The following is a 23,889-nucleotide window of genomic DNA, read 5'->3' as shown; positions in this document are numbered from 1 at the left end:
TTGCCTTTTGCTGTAATTGTTCACTCTCCTTTTTCTGTTACAACTGCTGTCTCACAGTTCATGTTTAGTGTTCTCTTGCAAAACTTTCTAAAATTATTTTTTTTCTGCTTTAGACCCATACAGTATACATATTTTTGTTATATAATCACTTGTGCATGTGTGACAGGCCACATTTTAAAATACAATGTGGTGTTTTACTTTCTTAAGTATTAAAATCTGATTTTTCTTTTTTGATTTTTATCAGAGTATATGGCATCATATATGAAGGAATAACTGTTCCTTAGCTTTATGTTTTGAATCTATATTAATCTATTTACTTTTTGCTTATGGCTTTTATTAACATTACTGTGCATGCGTTAGTGGTCCTGTGCTTCTTAGGGGGAAAAAAATCCAAGAAGGATTTCATTTAGAATTCTTTTCCTATAGATTAATGGAAATAAATAAGTATAAACAATAAAACAAAAATCCCTCTGGACCCTTTTTTATTCTGCCCTGATAGTACAACTTCTGCCAAAAATGCTTTTATTTCTGGTCCACCTCATTCTTCAGATAATACATGAGACGTCTGTCACTTCAGAGAGACTTTTTTTAAAGATTTTATTTACTTATTCACTAGAGACACACAGAGAGAGGCAGAGACATAGGCAGAAGGAGAAGCAGGCTCCCCATTGGGAGCCTGGTGGGAAACTCGATCCCAGGACCCTGGGATCATGACTTGAGCCAAAGGCAGACGCTCAACCACTGAGCCACCCAGGTTCTCCCAGAGAGACTTCTTTAAGCATATATTATGTGTGGAATCACAATACACTGTTTATTTCTTTCAAAGCGAGTTAAAATTTGTGGATGTTAGTTTTATGTATTACTTTTGGGTGTTAACAAGGTCCCAGGATCGCAGAATCTGTGTGTATATTGTTCACTATCAACAGAGGAAGCCAAATGTAAACTTCCTGCTCTGATGTCAGGCCGGTTAGGGATGGAGGAGAGTCAATCAAGCATAGGTCTCACTAACTGATACCCAAAGGTTGAGAAACCGAGCAGAGGTGAGCATGTGGAGAGAGGCAAGAGTCTCTTGAGTAGCAATGTGATTGCTCCAAGGAGAAAATTAGGGGAGGTTTGTGCAGGGAATGGACATCAGCATTACTGAAGCGTGGATCACGGAAGCAGGATGACAGAGAGGAGGCTGCAGGGATTTACAAGCCCCAAACTTGCAGTTTCTTTAATCTATAATGAGATTAAACTCAAAGCACAATATCAGGATCACTTGACTAATTGGGATGTGATTTAATGGGAGATATTGGATCATAAACATAACCAAAATGGAAATCTGCCAAATATGTTTCTGCAATAACCTAAAAGATGATGTTACTGTAGCGAACATAGGTGTTTCGAAGTTGTAGGCTGTTGATATGGGGGGGGGGGAGTGGCTCTGGGTTCAAATTTCCTTAATTCCCAAGCTCTGCTGACCCCTTTTACATGTATGACTTGGGCTGTTTACATTAGATCCCTAAGCCCTGATTTCTTCATCTCTAGGATGGAGATAATAGTAGCACTGAATATTTCACTGAATAATGTGAATATGATATATAAATTGATTATAACCTTTATTACATGAAATTAAGAGCTTTTTTGGTAAATTTCATTTATCTGTTGCTATCTCTGTTTTTTAAATATACCACCTCTCTTTCCAAAGAGAGAAAAGAAACTGAAAAAAAATTATGCAGTAGTCCAAAGTGACATATTGGTGACTTTTTTTTTTTTTTTTTTACATATTGGTGACTTGTATAGCACTGAGGAAAACTGTCACTTTGCCTAAGAGACAACCTGGGCCAGCCAGTTTGCAGGCATTTTTTCCACTTTCTGGTCAGAAGAACTAACTGAAGTACAATATTTCTGTCTTCTCTTACAGATAAGGATAATGAGTCAAAGGTATTTTGACAAATTTATATAATTTGTCCAAGATCATCTATGTGGGAAGCAGAATCAGAGTTTGAATCAATAGAATCTGGAACTCAATGTCTTATACATTAAACTTATCTTTAGTGAAAAATAATGCTTAGCAATATTATTTATACAGAGTAGACCCATCATTTTTCATTTATTTGGTAATGTACAACATTAAAAATACTTGTAGTCATCAGGGTAACCGGGTTGTATGAACATTTTTAATAGCTTTATTGAGATGTGATTAATACAAATTATTGCACATATTTAATGTATATCATTTGATGAGTTAGAACATAGGCATGCACCTGTGAGCCCATTACCATGATCAAAGTAATAAACATATCCACCACCTTCAAAAGTTTCCTTGTGCTCCCTCACTCCTTTTTGTAGTAAGGACAATGCAAAATTGCGTGTAAGAGACCAAAGAGTCCATACCATTAAGATATTTCCTCATGCATCAAAGGCTTTGTACTACAACCACTGACAAATACTTTCACAGTTATTGAAATAAAACATGAGGAGCATGCACATATGTATAGGGAAAATGAGTGCCTCAGTAGATACACATAAGGATTCAATATCCCCATTTACACTTGCTTGAGAAACACTTTAGAACAGGAAAAACTATTCAAGTTCAAGGACTGAATGATTAAACCCAACTCAATTTTGTTTAGTCAGATGTGAAAAAATACATAGTTAATTGGTAAGCAAGGTCTCCATGTACCAGAATCCAATTATAGACTCTTCAAAACACTAGTGAAATAAAAATTAATGAGACATTTTTAAAGACATTACAATTTTATGGTACTGATTTATTTTGAAAAATGGCAAGGATAAATTTAAATTTAATATGCTGAAATAACTTTCCTGTCTTTATTTTGGAATTCCAGCCAAAAAATATCAGAAATATCTTTAAATAGTGAATAACAAATACATATATATGTGTATATATATATGTATATATATGATATGTGAACATATACATAAAATATTGCTTCTAAGAGTTCTTTATTTTCTTTTTTAATATTGATCTTGGTTTAGTAATGGTCCAAGAAATTTGGTCAGCTATATTATCATTGCCCTCTGAATTGCAGTAAATGTAGGGAACAATTGCTCCAAATCAGCAGTAATTCAAATGTGCTTGGACATATACCAATGCTAACAAAAATAATTACAACCATGAATCTATATTATTATAAGTATTATAATAGAAAGTGAATTGGTTTGGCACCTCTACAGAACACGTGTTAAAATGTGTTTTTTACTTACAACTTGAAAGTGATATACATTTAATATTATATACTTTTTTTCTTACCATATAAAGACTTATGCTGGGGGTTCCTGGATGACTCAGCTTGTTAAGCAGCTGACTCTTGATTTTGACTCAGGTCATGATCTCAGGGTCCTGGGATCAAGCCCTATGCTGGGCTCCACACTCAGTGGGGAGTCTGAGAATTATCTCACTCCTTCTTACTCTGCCCCTCCCCCAGCTCATACTTTCTCTCTAAAATAATAAAAAAAACAAAAAAAAAGACTTATTTTGTAAGTTGTTAGTTTAATGACACCCCTTCAGTTGATTAAATGGATGGCTCATAAGGAGACAGTTTATGATCTGTTTTATATAGTTATATAAAAGCAAATAAAACAATGAGAGGAATTAATGTCATGTACATTAAATATTATTTATACCAATAAATCTTATTTGATAATAAAAATGGGTAATATTATACGACCTCAGAACTTTATTAATTTATAGATTAACCTGCATGTTTTAAGCATTTATTAAAAAAATTCTACTTGCTGTCATCAATATGGCTATGTTGCAATATTGAATAAAGTAATGGGTGTACATACTGATAAGTAGGTCTGCTTTGACCAATTAATTTGTCTGTGTTATATATATGGGAAGCTGCTTGTAATTCCTTTATAAAGCTTTGAAACTATGATAACATGAAAGCTATGAAACTTTGATAACATTGTTATCTATGCTGGGAAGTCTTTTCATTTCTAGGAGACAGTTCATCGCTCCTTGAGCAGTGCTTCTTACAGAGCTTCCTACATACCGTAGCAACCTAGCACTGATTTGACACATAATATATACTAAAAAAAGATTGATTGAGTAAATAACTATACTTTTATAGTGTGAATATGTACTTTTAATTTTCATGTGCTTGTCTCCCACTGAACTCCAAAATCTTTAAGACAAAAACCATGTCTTATTCACAATATTTTTTTTTTTTAGAATTTATCATAATATTAACCATGGGATGAAAGTAATTCATGTATCAATCTAATGTCACTTTGAACTGGGAGTGACAGAAACTTCAACAATCACACCTTAAATAAAGTTAGGTAACCATTCTCACATGGTACGATAACCAGAGATTTCATGCCACAGTTCAATCATTAAATCAAGCCCTTTTCCTCTTTCTGTTCCATTATTTTAAGTATTATCAGGTGGCTGTTACACTTGCCTTCTTCCAGAATCATGTCTTTGTTTAGGCAGGAAGAAAGCAGAGGGAAAGAGTTTCTCACTTTGTGATTTTTTTGTTTTATAGTTGGGAAACTTTCCCAACAAATTTTCCCTCAAATCTCAGCCGGAACCTGATCCTATGCTAATGCATGGTCAATGACATGTAGGCCACCATGAAAGAGTTAGACCAATTAGGATTTAGCCCCTGGGATTAGAAAAGGGACCTGGAGATCAATAGATTCCGCCTTCCACTTAAATGGGTTGTGCTTGAATTAGCAGGGAAAAGAGGATCCCTGAGTAGTTAAGGGACAATACAGATTACAGTAAATATTACCTAAAAAGAATTGGATTTGCTAAAATGAATTATTCATGTCATATGCTATTCCCGATTGTATCTTTATATTTTTATTTGTATTCATTTGGCCAAATTTAATATGAGCAATTTCTGTTTCTTTGAGGATAATTACAAATACATAAGTTCTTCTGTATTTTTAGTTATAGTGGAAAAGAAAATATGTAATATTGAAAGATATATTGTTTTCATCCACCTTCTTTTTGTAATATAGGTCTTGCTCATTCCATTGCAATGGAAACTAAAATGTTAATTATGTTCTCTTTTTTTAGACCCAAAAAGGTAAATATGAATTTAGATTCCATCCATCGGTTAATTGAAGAAACACAAATCTTCCAGATGCAGCAGTCATCAGTAAAACCACCTTGTGACATCGTAGCCCCTGATTCCTCCCCTAGGGACACTTGTCATTCCTGTTTGCCACTTCAGGGGCTGCAATCACATGCTGCTCACAACTTCTGTGCACACTCGTGCAATACCAATGAATGGAATATTTGTGAAGAGCTTCGCCTGCGGGAGCTTGAAGAAGTCAAGGCCAGAGCTGCCCAGATGGAGAAGACCATGCGGTGGTGGTCAGACTGCACTGCTAATTGGAGAGAAAAGTGGAGCAAAGTTCGGGCTGAAAGGAACAGTGCCAGGGAGGAAGGAAGACAGCTCAGAATAAAATTAGAGATGACAATGAAAGAATTGAGCGAATTGAAAAAGAAACAGAGTTTGCCACACCAAAAGGTGTTAGAAACTACCCAGGACCTGAAGCATCCCAGCTTCATGGAAGTGTCCTCTGCACAAGGAGACCAATTTCAAATTGCTTCACAAACATGTAAGTCTATCAGAGAGTATCTGGTGAAAAGAGAATTTCCTACAAAAGACAACACATACAGTAAGGTAAGAAAAAAGCTCCACAGAGGAATCCAGAGATCATGTGTGGGTTTGAATGCAGTATACAGTAATGGGGAGGAAAGAGATAATGACAAACCCAGTGGTGACTGCATTTGCTTGCTTGGGCTGCCATACCTAGGTACCACAGATCTGGGTGGCTTCAGCAACAGAAATCTATTTTCTGATAGTTCTAGAGGTTTAGGAATGTGAGATCAAGGTGTCAGCAGGTTTGGTTTCTTCTGAGGCCTCTTCTTGGCTTACAGATGGCCACCTTTTCCTTGTGTCTTCACATGGTCTTTTCTTTGTGTGTGGTTATCTTCAAATTTCCTTGTAAAGACACTATCTCTAGGCCTACCATATTAACCTCATTTTAACTTAATGACTTCTTTAAAGACACTGTACCCAATTCAGTATCATTCTAAGGTACTGGGGGCAGGCTAAGACTTCAACATACCAGTTTTTGGGAAGAGACAGAGTTCAACAGCCCATATTACTGATCTTAGTAATATTTTTAGCAAAAATTAGCATTTTTATGTGAAAAGAAAATATTTAGAGAGATTTCTCTCCATTTACCCTCATTATGACAATAATAATAAATTGTTCATACAGTAGGTTTCATACAAAGGTTTGGGACTTTGGCTTCATGATTAATTCCTGTAAAATGGGTACTATAGGCAAATACCTTTAGGAAATGCTTCACATTATCCACTCGTGGAATTTCTTGATATTCTTAGAGTCTTGAAGTTTTTAAGAATTCTGCACAAAATAAACTTTTTAGAAGCTTTATCTAATATAGCAGTTTGTAACCTTATTTATCCATTTTCTTTAACCTGGTAAATACTATTAACAACCCATGGAACATACTTTCAGAAACCTTAGGAATTCATTTTATTTCTTTAAATAATATCAGTTTATATTGTTACTCCTTTCTAATTCCACCTCTAAAAATATAGAGCATGATATCTTGCTCTTCTATGATTCAATCTAAAAATTTAAACCTTTCTATTATGTATGGGATTTATGGTAGATATAACCTAGATTCCATTGTAAATAAAAAAGTTTTCATAGACTGAAATGTATTTCACTATAATGTAGAACATAGAAGGAAAAAAAAAAGGCTTAAGGAATGCAAGTTAAAGTTCAGTCATATGTCTCAATTACAGACTGATAAATGAAAATAGTAATTGGATGGTGAATCATAATATTTATTTCCTCTCCAAAATATGTTTTCTTCATGTGTTTTCTGCACTAGATTTAAAAAATTAACAATAGTTGTTTTATATTTTTTTCTTTTCAGGAAGATTTGATTATTGACCAGTTAAGGTTAAATGAGGAGATGAAACTGAATCTTAACAGCCCTGATTCATTCAAGAATGGTGGTACTGAAAACTGTACACTGAAATCTGCATTAAGACTGCAAGCAATAAACCTACCTTTGGAGAATGAAGTGTCTGAAATTTCAGCTTTGCAAGTGCATCTGGATGACTTCCAAAAAATTTTATGGAAAGAAAGAGAGTAAGTGCGAATCATTGTCTCCCTTAACCAAGTCTGATTTTTCAAACTTACTGAATTAAGTCTAGCAAACTGGCCATTTGATAATGTATTTTACCTATGCTTAGTCATTAAGTACTAATATTTTAAAAAAACATTTGATATGTATTCATTTTTGAATGTTTAAAATATTAAATATTTAATATGTAAGTATTAAATACACACACTACTGCACAGGCTGTGGGCCAAATGAGAAATCCAACAGCAAGTCAAAATATGTCTCAAAACACAGGAGAAAGAAAACACAATATTGTAAAACCTGTGAAATGTAGCAAAAGCAGATGTTAGAGTGAAATTTATGTTATAAATGCTTGTATTAAGAAAAAAAGTTCAAGACGCCTAGGTGGCTCAGCGGTTGAGTGTCTGCCTTCAGCTCTGGTGTGATCCTGGGGTGTCCGGACAGGCTCCCCACAGGGAGCTGGCTTCTCCCTCTGCCTATGTCTCTGCCACTCTCTCTGTGTCTCTCGTGAATTAACAAATGAAATCTTTTTAAAAAAGTTTAATAAATCACACTACACCACAAGAAACTAGAAAAAGAATGAACTTAGCTGAAATTTAGTAGAGGAAGAAAATAACAAAGAAAAATCAGAAATAAAATAGAGTCTAGAACAAATAATAACATAACATCGAAAGTAATGACCAGTTTTTTAAAAAAAATATAAATAAAATTGACAATGCTTTAACTAAATATACTAAGTAAAAGAGAGAGAAAGTCAAAAACCAATATGAGAAATGGAAGAGAAAATAATACAAGAGATAACCACAGAAATACAGAGTGGGATAACATATTATCATAAACAGACTTAGAAAATAAAAAAAAAAACAGATAATTCCTAAAAATGCACAAGTTACCAAGATTGAATCATGCATCTTGATTCCAATCTTGATCTTGATTTCCAAGTAGGAAATCTTTTTTGACCAGTAGCAAGAATGAAAGTTGAATTAAAAATCAAAAATCTCCCCAAACAAAAAAGCCAAAGACTATATGGTTTCATTGGTGAATTCTACCAATTATTTACAAAAATAATTAATGACAAGTTAATCAAAATCTTACGTATAAGAAGTCCTGAACTTACTAGGGAAAACCTATAAGGCTAGCTGGAGATTCCTCAACAAACTTGGCAAGCCAGAAGGGAGTGGCACGATATATTCAGAGTGCTGAGTGATAAGAATCTGCAGCCAAGAATATCCAGCAAGGCTATCATTCAGAATATGAGGAGAGATAAAGAGTTTCCAGACAAAAACTAAAAGAGTTCATGACCACTAAACCAGCCCTGCAAGAAATATTAAAGGGAACTCTTGAGTGCAAAGGAGAGACCAAAAATGACAAAGACAAGAAAGGATCAGAGGAAATCTCCAGAAACAATGACAAAACAAGTCAAGTTCTGAATTTTGAAAAGTAATTTAAAACTTGTTAGTTTTTAGTTTTTATCATTCTTTTGATATAACTTTGTTCTTGTCTCTGGCAAATTCACCTTAATTATATTTGAATCATTAATGTAAATGGCTAGAATAGCCAGTGGTTTTCAAATTTCTACAGCATTAGCAGATATCAGTGAATCATTACAAATGAAAAATATGTTAATATTTATAAGGGACAACTCAGTTTGTGAGTTACTGATTGCAGAAAATTGTGCTTTATTCATTGATCATTTGTGGTATAGAGCAAAGAAAGCTAGACTTGAGATTAGATGACCTGGATATTTACCTTGGTTCTCACATATCCAGCTACATGATTTTGGGTTAGCCAAGATTGTGCTATTATTTCCTTTGTAAAAATATGGATAGTGGTGCCTATGTTCCAGTTATCTTTTGGTTTATAGCAACACTGCCCACACGATGGTTTGTGTTGAAACAACAGTCACCATATAATCTGTTCTTGAAACTTGAGCATGCTTTGTGTAGACAGCTCATCTCTCACTACATGTGGCTTCAGCTGAGATGGCTCAAGGCTGGAGATGACTTAAGGGCTGGGGGCCAAAATCATCTGAAGCCTCCTCACTTACTCTCATATCTGGCACTTGATCTTGATTCTCCCCCTGGGGTCTTAGTCGGAACACCTGCAGGTGTCCTATCCGTTTGGCCACATGGATTCCTCACAGTGCCGTGGCTTGATTGAAAGCAAACATCTTAAAAGCACAGAAAAAAAAATATGCTGTTTTAATTACCTTGTCTGAAAAGTCACATAGCATCACTTCAGCCTTATTCACCAAATTATTATGAGGATCAAACACAAATATTGTCTGGGAAAGTGGCTAGTGGTGTGAATTACTCAGTATGATTTATTTGTTATTCCTTCATAATCACCTTAGACAATGATTAGCATTGTGCGGAATATTTAAAACATGTTACAATATGGCCCCCAAATCTGAAAATCATTATTTTTCCACCTAGTTATAAGACTTTTAATGGGCAGGAAAATTTGGGGAAAAATAGGTATAAATATTATTATATGTTATATAATGGTTTCAATTTTCCTAGTTTAAATAGATTGGAATAATGATAACATGCACACAGACCTTTCATGGATAGTATAAGACCTTGATATGCCATTCTTTATCTGTTAACCAGAAATTTCTCTTTAGTCTCTCTAAATGTATTGCCCTACTAATTCCCTTTTTCAGAGGCTTTATCTATACCTCGCCATATGAGTAGATTGTGATAATACAATCACAATACGTTGTAATAATGTACCTGTCTATATAATAAATATTTATTATTCTGTCATCGAGTACAAATTCCTAATAGAGGCAATCAATATTAGTAGAAAGGAGAAAAAATTTGAATTAATTTTTAGGCCTGTACCCATATTAAAAATTAATTTTATCTGGAACTGTAGATCTCAGTCAAGTTCTAAATCTGTGTTTTATTTCTTGAAGGGTTTAACTTCTTAGTAGTTACAGACTTCTCTCACACCCACTCACACTGTTACTTCACTGACATAATGTAGTACGGACCATATGAAGCTGCTCCCTCCTACGTATAAACTCCCTGCGGTGCCAGTTTTAATGACACGCATGTGTATCTCTCTACACTCCCACTCAGACACACAGACGCACACTTATATATTTGACTCCCATGGAATAAATTACCAATCCCTATAGTAAGTAAATTCTTCAACTCTCTGGGACTTCAATATATAAACCATAATCGGGCCAGAGAAAAAGGGGGGAAGGGACCTCTGATTCCACTTTGTCTCTTCACTCTTCTCTCTAATAAACAGTCCCGTGGGTGTTATGTGTCCATGAATCAACATGAGCATGCAGTCCACGTGAGGCAATCAAAAAGCCTTTTCTCTATCACAAGAGACTGTTTCCCAAGGATATAGTATATGCTGTTGCTATAAATCTGTCTAACCTTTTAAATTCTTCCTCCTGGAATCAGCAAGTTGATGGCCGGAGTTGAGAACATGTGAATATAATTTTTTCTATGTTCCCAGCTAATGGGAAAATTCTCTTGTCTAGGAATCAGCCAAGAGAACTCAGGGGATGCTTTTCACCATTGTCACTGATGACAACCTCCTTATCAAAAACAATAAACTTTATTATATTGTTTGTATTCTGAGTACTATTCAGTTTTATGAAAATAATTTTCCGGGATCTAGAAGCTCCTCATGTATTGAGAATTTGTGTATTTTTGATCTCTCAGATAAAGACTTCCCATGTGGAAAATGTGAAGTGAGGATGGGAACCTCATCCACTTACAGAGCTAGGTGTACCTAGACGTTTAGGGAGAGGAATTTTGGCAATGTCAGATCTTATGTAAAGGAGATGATGAAGTAAAAATATTTTCATTTAGAACCAGTTCTCAGAGTAAACTGCAGATGGCACCTGTATCCCTTAGAAAATGTTTGCACCATGCATTTAAGCAGAGCCTTAATCCTCGCCTCACTATTTTATTTCTTAGTCTATTTTCTATGGAAGAAAAGTAGTATGCTTCAATTATTTTGCTTTGCTTCATAAATGGTGTGTTTTTTCTTGATAAAATGAGACATATATATATATTATTTTGCTTTGCTTCATAAATGGTGTGTTTTTTCTTGATAAAATGAGACATATATATATATATATTCTTCAATGAGCCCAATGAACAAAATGGCATGCAAATCTAGTTAATATTATTTAATGTAATATTATTATAAATTACACAGTCAGGCCTACTTATTTATTCACTATTACTAATGGGATATGTGGTAAACCTTTGCCTTTTTAAAAAAGTAATTTATGATTTGTATTCCTTTATACATATGTATTTATTTTTCTAGCTTTATTGAAGTATACATGAGAAATAAAATTTGTGTGTATTTAAGTTGAGCAATGTGATGAATTTGGTTTAAGATTTTATTTTATTTTATTTTATTTTATTTTATTTTATTTTATTTTATTTATTTTATATTTTTAAAAAGATTTTATTTATTTATTTGACAGAGAGAGAGCACAAGCAGGCAGACAGGCAGGCAGAGGGAGAGGGAGAAGCAGGGAGCCTGACATGGGGCTGCTTCCAGGACCCTGTGGGATCATGACCTGAACCAAAGGCAGATACTTAACCAACTGAGCCACTCAGGTGTTCTAAAGTTTTTATTTTAATTCCAGTTAGTTAATTTGCAGTAGTACAGTACAGTGATTTAGCAGTTCCATATGTCACCCTGTGCACATCCCCACAAGCACACGTGATGTTTTGGTATATGTGTGAAATGATTACCACAATCAAGCTAATTAACACATCCATCGCTTAACACCATTATTAATAAGACCTCTTATGATCTACCCACTTAGAAAATTTCAAGTGTACAGTCTGGTATTGTTAGCTATAATCATCATGCTGTACCTTAGTTTCCAGAAGGATTTATAACTGAGAGTTTGTACGCTTTGACTGATGTCTACGAACTGTCCCCACTTCCCAGCCCCTGGCATTTACCATTCTACTCTCTGTTACTATGAGATTTTTAAGATTCTACATATAAGTGAAATGATGTAGTATTTGTCTTTCTGCATCTGGTTTATTTCACTTCCCGTAATGTCCTACACTGTGTACACACACACACACACATACACACACACACCCCTCACATTTTCTGCATCTGTTTATTTGTAGATGGACAGTTAGATTGCTTCTGTATCTCAGCTTTTGCAAATAATGCTGCAGTGAACATGAAGGTCTCTTTGAGATATTTGTTTCCTTTCCTTAGGCTGTATACCTAGAAGTGGGATTGCTAGATCATCCAACAGTTGTTTTTAATTTTTTGAGGAGCCTGCATATCTTTTTCCACAGTGGCTGCACCAACTTACATTCCCCTCAACAATGTCGTTTCAACTACACTCTTACCAACACTTGTTATCACTTGTGTTTTTGGTAATGACCATTCTAAAATAATGAGGTAATATCTCACTGAAGTTTGGGTTTGCTTTTCCCTGATGATTACTAATGTTAAGCATCTATTCATATACTTGGCCTTTTGTATGTCTTCCTGGAAAACTGTTTACCTTATTCATTCCTTAATTTTTGTTTGTTTGGGGGTGTTTTTGGTTTTGATTTTTGCTATTGAGTTGTGTGGGTTCCTTATATATTTTGGCTTCCTTATCAGATATATGGTTTCCAAATATTTTCTATAGGTTGCCTTTTCATTTTGTTGTTTCTTTTCCTGTGCAGAAGCATTTTAGTTTGATTTATTTCTGCTTATTTTTGCTTTTGCTGCCTCTGCTTTTGGTGTTGAGTCCAAAAGAATATTGCCAATACCAATATCCAGGAGCTTTTTCCTTAAGTTTTCTTTGAGGACTTTTACAGTTTCAGTCTTATATTTAATCCATTTCAAGCCACTTTTTGTGCACTTTTGCAATTGGTTTTTATTGTATAGTGTCTTTTATGTTTGAGTAATACCCTACTTAAGGAGATGGAGTCTGTTTTTCTGCATAGACTACAAAATTGTTAGTAAGTCTCAACTTGAGTCTCCCTTGTGGTTAAGGTGCAGGCACTTGACATAGGAACAGCTCTTGAGATGTAGCCACCTAGCCTTTTTAGCAAAAGCTAATGCCCCAAGAAAAAGAGAGCACCTATCCTGGTGAGGAGGAAGCCTGTGGTAGTAGCTACATCTTGATCCAAGAGGCAGCAGTGGTTTCCAGGGAAAATATCGCCATGTCTGGAGTTGGTGGTATTGAGGTCATGCTGTGATGCCCGTACCTAAATGGTGGCTGCAATGAAATACTGATGGGAAGATTGCTATGGCATCATCTTTGGTATTTCTTGCTGTGCAGGTTCCCCATTTGCTTCTCTGGATCTTCCCAGAGTTTCCTCAAAAAGATTCTTTGAGCTAATAATATCCTTTACTACTTTACTTATATTGGCTAATTCGAAATATTTACTCATTAGACACATATTTGATACCAAGAAAGTGGACAGGCAACAGGCAGTGGGGTCTTCATAGGATCAGCTCTGTGGCATGAGAGCAAATCCTTTGTCCCTGGCTGGATCATCTCAGAGTCTTGGTCTCTGATCATTTTGGATATTTCTGAGTTTCATAGTATTTTAAAAATTCATCTCTTTTCTAATTAAATTAACTATATATGGCTTGGCTATTTGCTGAAAGATGCTAAAAATGCTAAGGATATAATTGTTAATACTTGAGAGTAGAGTCACAAAATGACAAATATGTTGCTGATTAAAAACATATTTAAAACTTTTTTATTATTTATAGTTTGATACTAACTACAGTTTAGACTAATAGAAAAATTAATATTTAGATGTTATTATAAGTTAATTTGTTTTTGTCTGGCAAAAACAAATATTGATAGAACTTTAAGAAAGTACTTGTTATTTTACAATAAAATTTCGCACAGTTCAAAAGTGATTACTTTTATCCCCAAATATTAGTGTTTCAGGAACTTTCATCCCTGAAAAATATTTTGGCTAAATTTTTGTCTATATATATATGTCCAAGTTTTATGTTCAATTATTGTGGGATCATCATAACTATCAAAGGATTGTATAGAAATATAATAATACCTTTCCAGAAAAATCATTTTGGTTTACACTTTATCTTTTAGTTCTTCAAATTTTATATATTTCAGCAATGAGATCTTTAAAAGTTTATATCATCATATTAAAAATACTACATTTTGGCTGAACTTTATCTTACTATTTTTTAAATATGCAATATTCTTTATAGAGTAAAATAAGTTTTTTTCTTTGCCTTAATAGTTCAAATGATCTGATGATAATTTAAATTTCAATTATAAATTTAACTGCATAGTTAGTAATTTTGGAAATTCCTCTAAAATATAGAATAAATTGATTAGGCCAGAAATTAAGAATTTAAAGAGTGCCCTCTGCTGCATAAATTTAAGTGTGCAGGGTCCTTATGTCCTCAATGTTTGCTTGCATAGAGTCAACTAAAAATATTTTAGTTGTATAAATTTGCTAAAAATATCCAAGCATCACTATATCATTAAATACATGTTTATGAATTGCCTTTCCTTTCACTTCTTAGACTAAATTATACCATCTTATGTAATAAAAACACATAATTTTATTTCAGTAAACTAATAAATATTAGTTATTATATTTAAGATGCATACATGAAGAGATAAATAATACTATATTATAAATATTACTAATATGTCTTAAATAAGGCATAAGAATCTATTTCCTTATAACACATTTGGGCAAAATTATATTATTTTTATTTTATGAACTGGTTTTGACTAATTCTAGGTCTAGGTGTAATCTAGATATAATTCTATCTTTAGAATATTTCTATGTTTCTGTATAATTAAGATTAAAAGCTTAATTAATATATAGTTTGCAGTACTCTTCTTGAACCTCTTATAAAATTCTGAAAGAATATTTACCCCAATACTTTTTATGACATTTTTAAGAATCAACATTTATTCTACAATAATAATAAATCATTTTTACTGTAATGTGAGCCTTTTTGCTAACATTATCATTTGATCTTTTAAACTGCAATGTTAAGAACTGATGGTGATTTCTGAACATGTATGATCCTAAATTTTAAAGTGTAGACTTTTCTCAATTTTTCAAGTAAATTTTATATTATTCTACTAATAAATTTTGAGATAATTTATCAATGTATGCTTATTACACAAATGTAGTTAATTAGTATCCTTTAATAAAATCACTTTATTTACTATATTCCTTTTCCTTTTTAAAATTTTCAATCCCTGACAAAAATAGAGATTCCCATGTTCTACTCATGCAACTCTAGTAAATTAAGAGTACAGTGATTCTTAAACATTCCAGTGAAGTTACAAATTTAGTGAAATTTTCTTATTTTTGCAACTGAAATTACAAGTCTAAGTCAATACTCAATTTCTCTTAAATATTCAAATATGACTTATCATTTGAAAACCTTAAAATTATCCAAATGCCAAATATATAACATATTTTAATGTACAGTGATTTTTTTCATGTTCTGTTTAAGTGTGACACCAAACATTAGTATTTGGCAGTTTGTTCATTATTTCTATACTTAATCTCATTCTTGAAATCCTAACCATAGTCACTAAGATAAAAATAATATCTTGGAAAGTAACTTGGATGTCATTAACTGGCTGGGTCTGCTTATCTATAAGGATTTTGGGCTGAAGTTGTTATCTGGAGCTGTAGACATTCATAGACAGTGTTCATAGGACCTAGACTTTCATATCAAGCCCTTTTGTTTGTTAATTTTAATGTATTTGCTGTTAATAGGGGATTCAAAATTATAGTCTAATAAATGGTGTTGGTGTTTTTGCAACCTGAGTCTTCTGAGGTTAAACCTTAGCTAATGCTCACATGTTCTCAAAGGTTCATGCAAATATAATTATATAACTTTTTAATAAGCTACTTATCCACTGATTGGATTAAACTAATATATTTATGACCTAATTCTATTTTGAATTATTTTCACAGTATTGCTATGGAAGATTCATATTTCTCATAAATATGTAAACTTCATTCAATTTTGATTCTGGATGCATCTTCTAGGTCTATGAACATGTTTCTAAGAAACTTCTACTGATATTATCACTGAAATAGACCCAAGTGTGTATACTGGTTAATTACAATAAGGTTGTAACTAACAACCACAAAATCTCAGTGGTATACAACAATCAGACTTTATTCAGCTGGAGTCTGTGAGCCAACTAAAGGCTGCTTGATCCAGACGAGGCTCTGCAGGGGAGGCTGGTTATGATCCCTGTCTCTCATACTCCCACTGGGAGCAGTGAGTCCACATTGCTATGTACTTCCCATTGCTGTGGCCAAAATACAAGAAGGTAAAACCAGTTGCATAAACATTTTTGAAGGCTCAGCCACATGGTGCCCACTAGCATTCCATTGATGGTGTCAGGCACATTTTCCATTTTCCAAATCACTGCAAGTGATGATTTCATCATGTCTTTCACCACCAAATAACACATATCACCATTTTTTTTCCAGCTGCTTATGCTTTATCACCATTTTTCCTCTAGCATCCCCCTTTTAAGTATCATTTTCTATATCAGTTATATTTGCTGCAGAAAAAAATACAATAAAACAACCCGAGCGTGCGCACACACACACACACACACACACACACACACACACACACACACCATAAAATTCAGTGGCCTAAAACAATTATTTATTTTGCCCATATGGACAAAAAAGGTGGGCCAGCTGGGTTTGTCTCCATGGTAAGGTTGGGCTCAGATCTGCTTTATGTTTTTATTTGGGGACAGCAATTCCTCGGGGAAACTCTTTTCACAGTGATGGCTGAGACATGAGACAAGAAGCCCAACCACACAGATTCTTTTCAAACATCTGGGTCTGTCATATCTGCTAATATCCTATTGTCAAAACCTAGAAGCAAGGATTGAATAAAGCAACTCTGTCCGTGGAAGTAGAAAAAACACTACATTTTTTAACAGTAATCTGATGCACCACACAGATGAAGATTGGCCATCTGCAAAGGTCAATATATGCTAATTACAACCAGAAGTAAACAATTATTTTCAGTGAATCACTCTGATAGACATATGGGCATACAAAAAAAAATCAATAATTGAAGATATTAAAAGACCAGATTTCAATTCTAATTCTGTCATTTGTTGTAGAAATGGATAAATTAATCCAATTATTTAAAATAAAGATCCAAGTGAAATTTTTTCATTAAAACAAAATTGCAAATATTTTTAAAAAGTATTTTTATATCTCCAGTAAATGATTGATTTCTTAAATTCTTATGTGGACTCCTTAGCATTCTCTTTCATATCAAAGGATGATTTCTTTATTTATATATAGTCACAATATGAAGTTGATAAAAGCCATGTTAAAATTAGAAATATATATATATCCTCCTAAATAAGGAAACAATATGAATAAGAGAATGAGAGAAAGGCATGAATAATAGAGGAGAAAGCTGGCAGAAACTCAAATATTTTGATACTGGCAAAGGAAAATTAAAAATGCTTAACTTACTCTAATACTAATTAACAGAATAAAAAACTAAACCAAGTTTTACTCATCATTTATAATTTTTTAGCTAGAAAAGTTTTTTTGTGATTATAATGGTCATATACGAGTATAAAGATAAGGAAAATAGGTAATCAAAAATTGAATGTGTTCCTAAAATTATTTTTAAATTGTAAGACTCTTTTGCTCTTAATTCTTTATTTAGAATGCGTTCATCTTTGGAAAAAGAAATAGAACGACTGGAGTCAGCTTTGTCTGTGTGGAAATGGAAGTATGAAGAACTGAAAGAATCAAAGCCAAAAAATCTGAAAGAGGTATGAAGGCATACAATGTAGAGGAAGAAATGAAACTGACAGTTTTCTATGTTCAGATATGTAACCTCATGGGCAGAAAGCTCTATAAACAAGAGGAAAGGTTAAAAAAATTGAATTTCCTCCATCAGAGGGATATTTTAGCTGACATGTCCATGTGAACTTAGTCAAACTCAACTCATAAGAAATCTTGTTCTAAATAATGTATGTTTTTAATGAACGTGACACAATTAACTTTCTATGTCAGGCTCATGTGAGGGGACTGCTAAAGAGTCATTATATCCTAGCACCTATAATAAACAATTTTACTTTACTCGTTTAGGTAGCAGTCTGAAAATATCAATATATCTCAAGTGCACCTAAGTTCTTTTAATATTGACTGTATGGCTATTCAGGATCAGCTACTTGCCTTTATACTTTCCCTTTGCATTTTCATCAATAAAATGCTGTCACGAACCTTTCCCATTTCAATGATTTATTAATATTCATTGTTTAAACAATATTAATTGTACGTTTTGTGTGCACCAAAGCATTGCTCCAGGTAAGCATGTGGGATAGAATAATGAGCAAAGAAAAGAAAAATCCTAACAAAATAATAAGCCAAAAGCTTCAAATGAGTCAACATTTAGTTGGGGTGTATATATATGTATGTGTATTTATATGTGTATTACATTAATTATATACTATATGTTTTACATTATATCTGTACATATACACACACACAGACACACACACATGCCTACAGATCATATGTACCTTGACCAGCTGTCTAAAGAAGGTAAGTAATCAGTTATGTAACTGTGCTTTAATCAAAAACACTATTACGTCCATTTAAAAAAAAATTGGTAAGTAATACATCTCTTTGTTTATGAAATCCACATTAATGATGCTTCAGGTTTGTTTCCAGCAGGTGGTAAAGTTTAGAGTCATTAACTTTTTAAAAAATATTTTATTTATTTATTCATGAGAGACACAGAAAGAGGCAGAGACACAGGCAGAGGGAGAAGCAGGCTCCCTGATGAGGGAAGGGGGCCTGATGTGGGACTCGATTCCAGGACCCCAAGATCACCACTTGGGCCAAAAGCAGATGCTCAGCCACTGAGCCACCCAGGTGCCCTAGAGTCATTAACTTAAGTTTGCTGAAATCCCATGAGGAACCTTGTTTGAAGCATATGCCTGACTTCTGAGTCATATGCAAGCGTTCTGATGTCGAGTGTCGTAATTATCATGCACTGGTTCAGAAATAGTCAGATGTTAACACATTGGACCACTGAGATTTAAAAGGAGGGAGAGCTTTTCCTAATATTTTAGAGCAAATATTTCCTGCTTAAAAATCATTTATTAACAAAGGCAATTTCAGCGAGAGCTACAGACTGTTTGAGAATATTTCTCAATGAGGGGTAAGTTAAATAATTAAGGCTTTGCTACATAAAGTTTACCTCTTCTTTATATGTTCATGTTAGATTGTCAGAGTTGTTTTGTTTCTAGCTCAAACTTTAGGTTTATATATATATATACATATATATATATGATATATATATGTATATATATATATAAATCATATATATAAATATGTACATCACATATATAAATCATATATATAATATACACACACACAATGTATGTGTGTGTACACATACACATACATTTATATATGGATCCTAGTATTTATATTCCCAGGTACCTAACTGAACATGATGTCTCTGAGTCTGACCAAAGACAGTAAATTAATGTTATACAGGGAAAATAGTTCACAACACAAAAATATTATGTTTAGAGTTTCTATGTATTTGCCCTTATAATATAGTGGTCTCTAAATTTGATTGAGAAAGATAATATTGAAGGTAGAATGGGTTTTAAATTGAATTTTAAAAGAAATGTGCAGTTACTATCTCTTGCCACTAGTGGACAGTGCAGACCTGATAAAGTTCGTTTTTTAAGGCTTTTTTTTCAAGTAATTTAACATTTGTATAGTAACTGGTTTGGAAAAAAGTCGTAATGTTGAGTTGGTTTACAAAGGGATATGTATATTTTAAGATGTTTAATGTTTTATATTCAAAGATGATATTTTGGACATTAAGTCGGAACATGTCTACTTTAACAAAGCTTTATAGATGAGAAAAGATAAAACCAATGTAGCATTTTACAGTGTAAAATGGGTCTACAATTTGAAACCCATACAGAAATATGTATTAGTACAAATCTGATCCTTTTACTAGATAAAATTATAGGGTTTTTGGAACAGGAAAACCTCAACATTGTTGTGAGATTTGTTCAACTATTTAAACTTTGAGTGCAAGTTTCAGTTCAGTGAACTACAAATTTGAACACTGAGTGGAAGTGACAATGAATAAAAAAAGTTTACTGTAGATGATGGAAAGTTAATTTTATAGAAATAAAGAAAAAACATTGAATTATTTATATGAGATTATTTTTTAATAGCTCTCTCCACTCCCTAGAAATGGAATTTGTGATATTCTTTAAAGCTTTTTTGAAGAGATGTGGTATGAACATGTTTAAATTATCTTATAAAATATTGTGGAATATTTGAAAGTATTTAAAAACTGAATAAACAAAAACACTGTCATATGCAATTTTTGTATGTACTTTGTCTAATTGCTTTATAATAGATTAGAACAAGAAGAATTTTTTGGTACATTTAGAAATGGGATTGTAGAGTATAAGTGTAAAATATTGAAAGTTTCTATTCAGTTGATTGACAATCCGGAAACATGTCATGATGCAGCCTTTGGAGCTTCATATGAATTCTCTCTTCTTACTCCATTCTTCAAAAATTATGATAAATGACCTTCACTTTCACTGTAGCTCTTCATCTATAAAAAAATTTTGAACACAAGTGTAATTCTGTTTTAGATGCCTGAAACTGTTACAAGCAAATACATGCCTGGCTAGGAACTGGTGATAGAAAGATTGGCAATTTTTGGAGTTGGAAACAGATGTGCTTAATAGACCAAGGTTTTTAAAAATGTATTTGAAAATCTGGCATCTGTAGAGAGAAATCATTCTTAAATCACTGACATTTAGAGAAGAGTAAATATAAGAATGCAATTGTAAAATCTAATAAGTATTTAAAATGCAACCAAGACAATGAGTGGTAGAGATGATTATGTTCCAAATGCTACTCCCATGCTGAATTTAATACTTATTCAGCTTTTCCTTTGCACATCTGTAAGTATTGATTTGGAATTACATCATGAATTCCAATTTTTTTAAATGGTCATTTTCATGAAATCTTATCATTTAGAGAATCAAATATTCATGGAAGTAATATTGATTACAAATAATTATGCTACTTTTGCTTTAACAATAAATGACTGATTCTCTCCTTAATGAAAGATATCTTACCATATGTGTAGAATACTGCTAACATTTTAAAACTGGTCTCAAACTGAAAAATTAAATGTAACTTTAAAAATGTAATCTGTCTTTGAAAATTTTGTGCTTTCACCAGTATATTCTATAGGATTTTATCAAGGAATTTGATAAACAATGATAATAACAATGTTTCCAGTAGTTTATAATTTACAATGTTGTTTTATAAAGATTTATATTAAATACTGATAGAGATAGGCTTTGTGGGACTGTATATGACACTAAGAGCTGCCATTAAAGTATAATCTCAAATATCTCAAAACACCTTTCTGATTTGAGGGTAATAGAAGGTTAGAATTAGCATTATATGTAGCTAAAATTCTACACTAGTACTTTTATTTTTTTTCAGAAATAAGATTTTTTTTCTTTATTTTTTACTGAAGTTTCATCAAAGATACCTTCACTTTTTAAAAGATTATGTCAGCTGACACAGGTTGCTTCCCTCTCTTGGCAATTGTAAATAACGCAATAGATGCAAGGGTGTATATACCTTTGTGGATTAGTATTTCATTTTTTTGGGTAAATACCATCAGTGTAATTGTTGTATACACAGTATTTTTATCTTTAATTTTTTGGGGAACCTCCGTACTTTTTTCCACAGTGGCTGTACCAAATTACATTCCTTGGTGCACGAAGGTTCCTTTTTCTCCACATCCTTGCCAACACTTGTTTTTTATTTTAGCCATTCTGACAGGTGTGAGGTGATAACTCATTGTGGTTTTGATTTGCATTTCCCGGATAATGAGTGGTATTGAGCCTCATTTCCTGTGTCTTTTGGCCATCTGTATGTCTTCTTTGTAGAAATATCTGTTCATGTCTTCTGACCATTTTTAATTGGATTATTCGTTTTTGGGTGTTGACTTGTATGAGTTCTTTATTTTTGATAGTAACGCTTTCTCAGATATGTCATTCACAAATATCTTCTCCCTTTCAATAGGTTGTCTTTTAGTTTTGTTGACTATTTCCTTTGCTGTGCAGAAACTTTTTTTTTACTGTGATATAGTCCCAATAGTTTATTTTTGCTTTTCTTTCCTTGCCATTATGGGAACTGTTCTGCATACATAAGGAAAGGGTCCTCGAAGATACTTACTTGAAATAGGTGTATGGTGAAGTGTTAGTACAGCTGCGAGTGCAAAACTTCTTCAAAAACTGTCATTTTGCTATTTTGTGGCTTAAATTACTCCATAGAAATGATAAAAATTCTTAATGTCTTCTCAGTTCTAACCCTAAATGGTAGCTCCTACCACTACGTTCCCTCTCTATTGCTTTCCTCATCATAACCTTCAGATCTCCTACTTTGCCCCCTCCTGTCGTCTCTTATCCATCACTGTTGACTTTTTATTTTTCCATCCAGCAACTAGCGTGATATTTTTAAAAACATAAATTGGATCATATTACACCCTTGCTTCAAATTCTTCAGTGACTTCCCTTGTACTTAAAGTATGCTTCCCTCCAAGTAATCGGAAGTCTAAGGAAATCTGAATCCACCTGGTTAAACCACCAGATGTTGACAATTCAAAGGATGTCTTCTGATAATGATACCACTCTTTTCAACCCTAGCTGCTTTAACAAGCAGTGTCCCGAATTTCAGCAGGTAGGACCCAATGAATGATTATTTTTGACTCACATATACTCCCTTTGGAGGGTAGCCTTCTCCTTCTATACAGTGACTCTCTGTCCCCTGGGCTCTCAGAGGTCATGCAACTGAATACTCTGCATCCAAGCAAGATTAGAAAAAAGAGAATGGGAATCATATGGAGATGCTTTGTGCTCTAGGCTTGGGTCTGGTGTACCTTATAACCCACAGGCAAGTACTCATTTGCATAGTGATACCTAATTGTAAGGAATGTTAGGAAATGTCTTCAAGCTATATACTTAAAAAAAAAAAAAGACAAAGTGAATTGTGTAACCATCAAACCAGTTCCTGATGCAGGAATCAATGTATTACATAATTAGTAACATTTACTGATTAATATGTTATCTTATTGATAAATATAAATATATATGTATACACACACATATAGTTAAAGATTTATTTATTTGAGAAAGAGAGAGAGTGCATGTGAGACAGAACACAAGTGGGAGGAAGGGTAGGGGGAGAGGGAGAAGCAGATTGCCCACTGAGTAGGGAGCCCAAGAGACATGGAGCTCCATTCCAGGACTGTGGAATCAGGACCTGAGCCAAAGGCAGATGCTTACCCAACTGAGCTATCTAGGTGCTCCTATTAATAAATATATTAATTAATGTATTACCTTCATTATTACTGATAAGACTTATATTTAAGGGAAAGTGAGCTTCCTAATCCTAAAATCCATATTAAAGAGCTTGACTTACATCCCCACAAATGGGCTAAACAGGTTGAGACCTGTTTTTCATGTGAGTCCCTTTCACTTTTCATCTTTTGTGTTTGAGAAAGATTATGCAAGGTGTGCTTCTTGCAGATCTCTTTTACCCTAAAAATGGGAGGGAAGGAGTAGAGCTCTAGGTGCCTGATTTCTCATTTAAACTCACCAGTGAGATAACTCCTCCTCCTCCT

At 33.4% G+C, this 23,889-nt stretch overlaps 1 protein-coding gene across 6 annotated transcripts in view; it reads left to right on the top strand.

Moving 5' to 3' along the window:
* Nucleotides 1–23,889, top strand: part of CCDC102B (coiled-coil domain containing 102B) — a 132,362-nt gene that overhangs the window by 34,568 nt on the left and 73,905 nt on the right. For all 6 annotated transcript variants that reach the window (XM_072820711.1, XM_072820700.1, XM_072820681.1 and 3 more), the window contains 3 exons: nt 5,042–5,654; nt 6,946–7,163; nt 17,854–17,962. In XM_072820711.1, coding sequence (XP_072676812.1) covers nt 5,058–5,654; nt 6,946–7,163; nt 17,854–17,962 — 924 coding nt within the window. In that variant the 5' untranslated portion in view covers nt 5,042–5,057. The remainder of the gene's footprint in view (nt 1–5,041; nt 5,655–6,945; nt 7,164–17,853; nt 17,963–23,889) is intronic.

Source organism: Canis lupus, chromosome 1, assembly GCF_048164855.1.
Source record: "Canis lupus baileyi chromosome 1, mCanLup2.hap1, whole genome shotgun sequence".
In the NCBI taxonomy this organism is placed as follows: Eukaryota; Metazoa; Chordata; class Mammalia; order Carnivora; family Canidae; genus Canis; species Canis lupus.
Note: the sequence above shows the minus strand (reverse complement) of the source record. Positions and strands in the feature narration are given on the sequence as shown.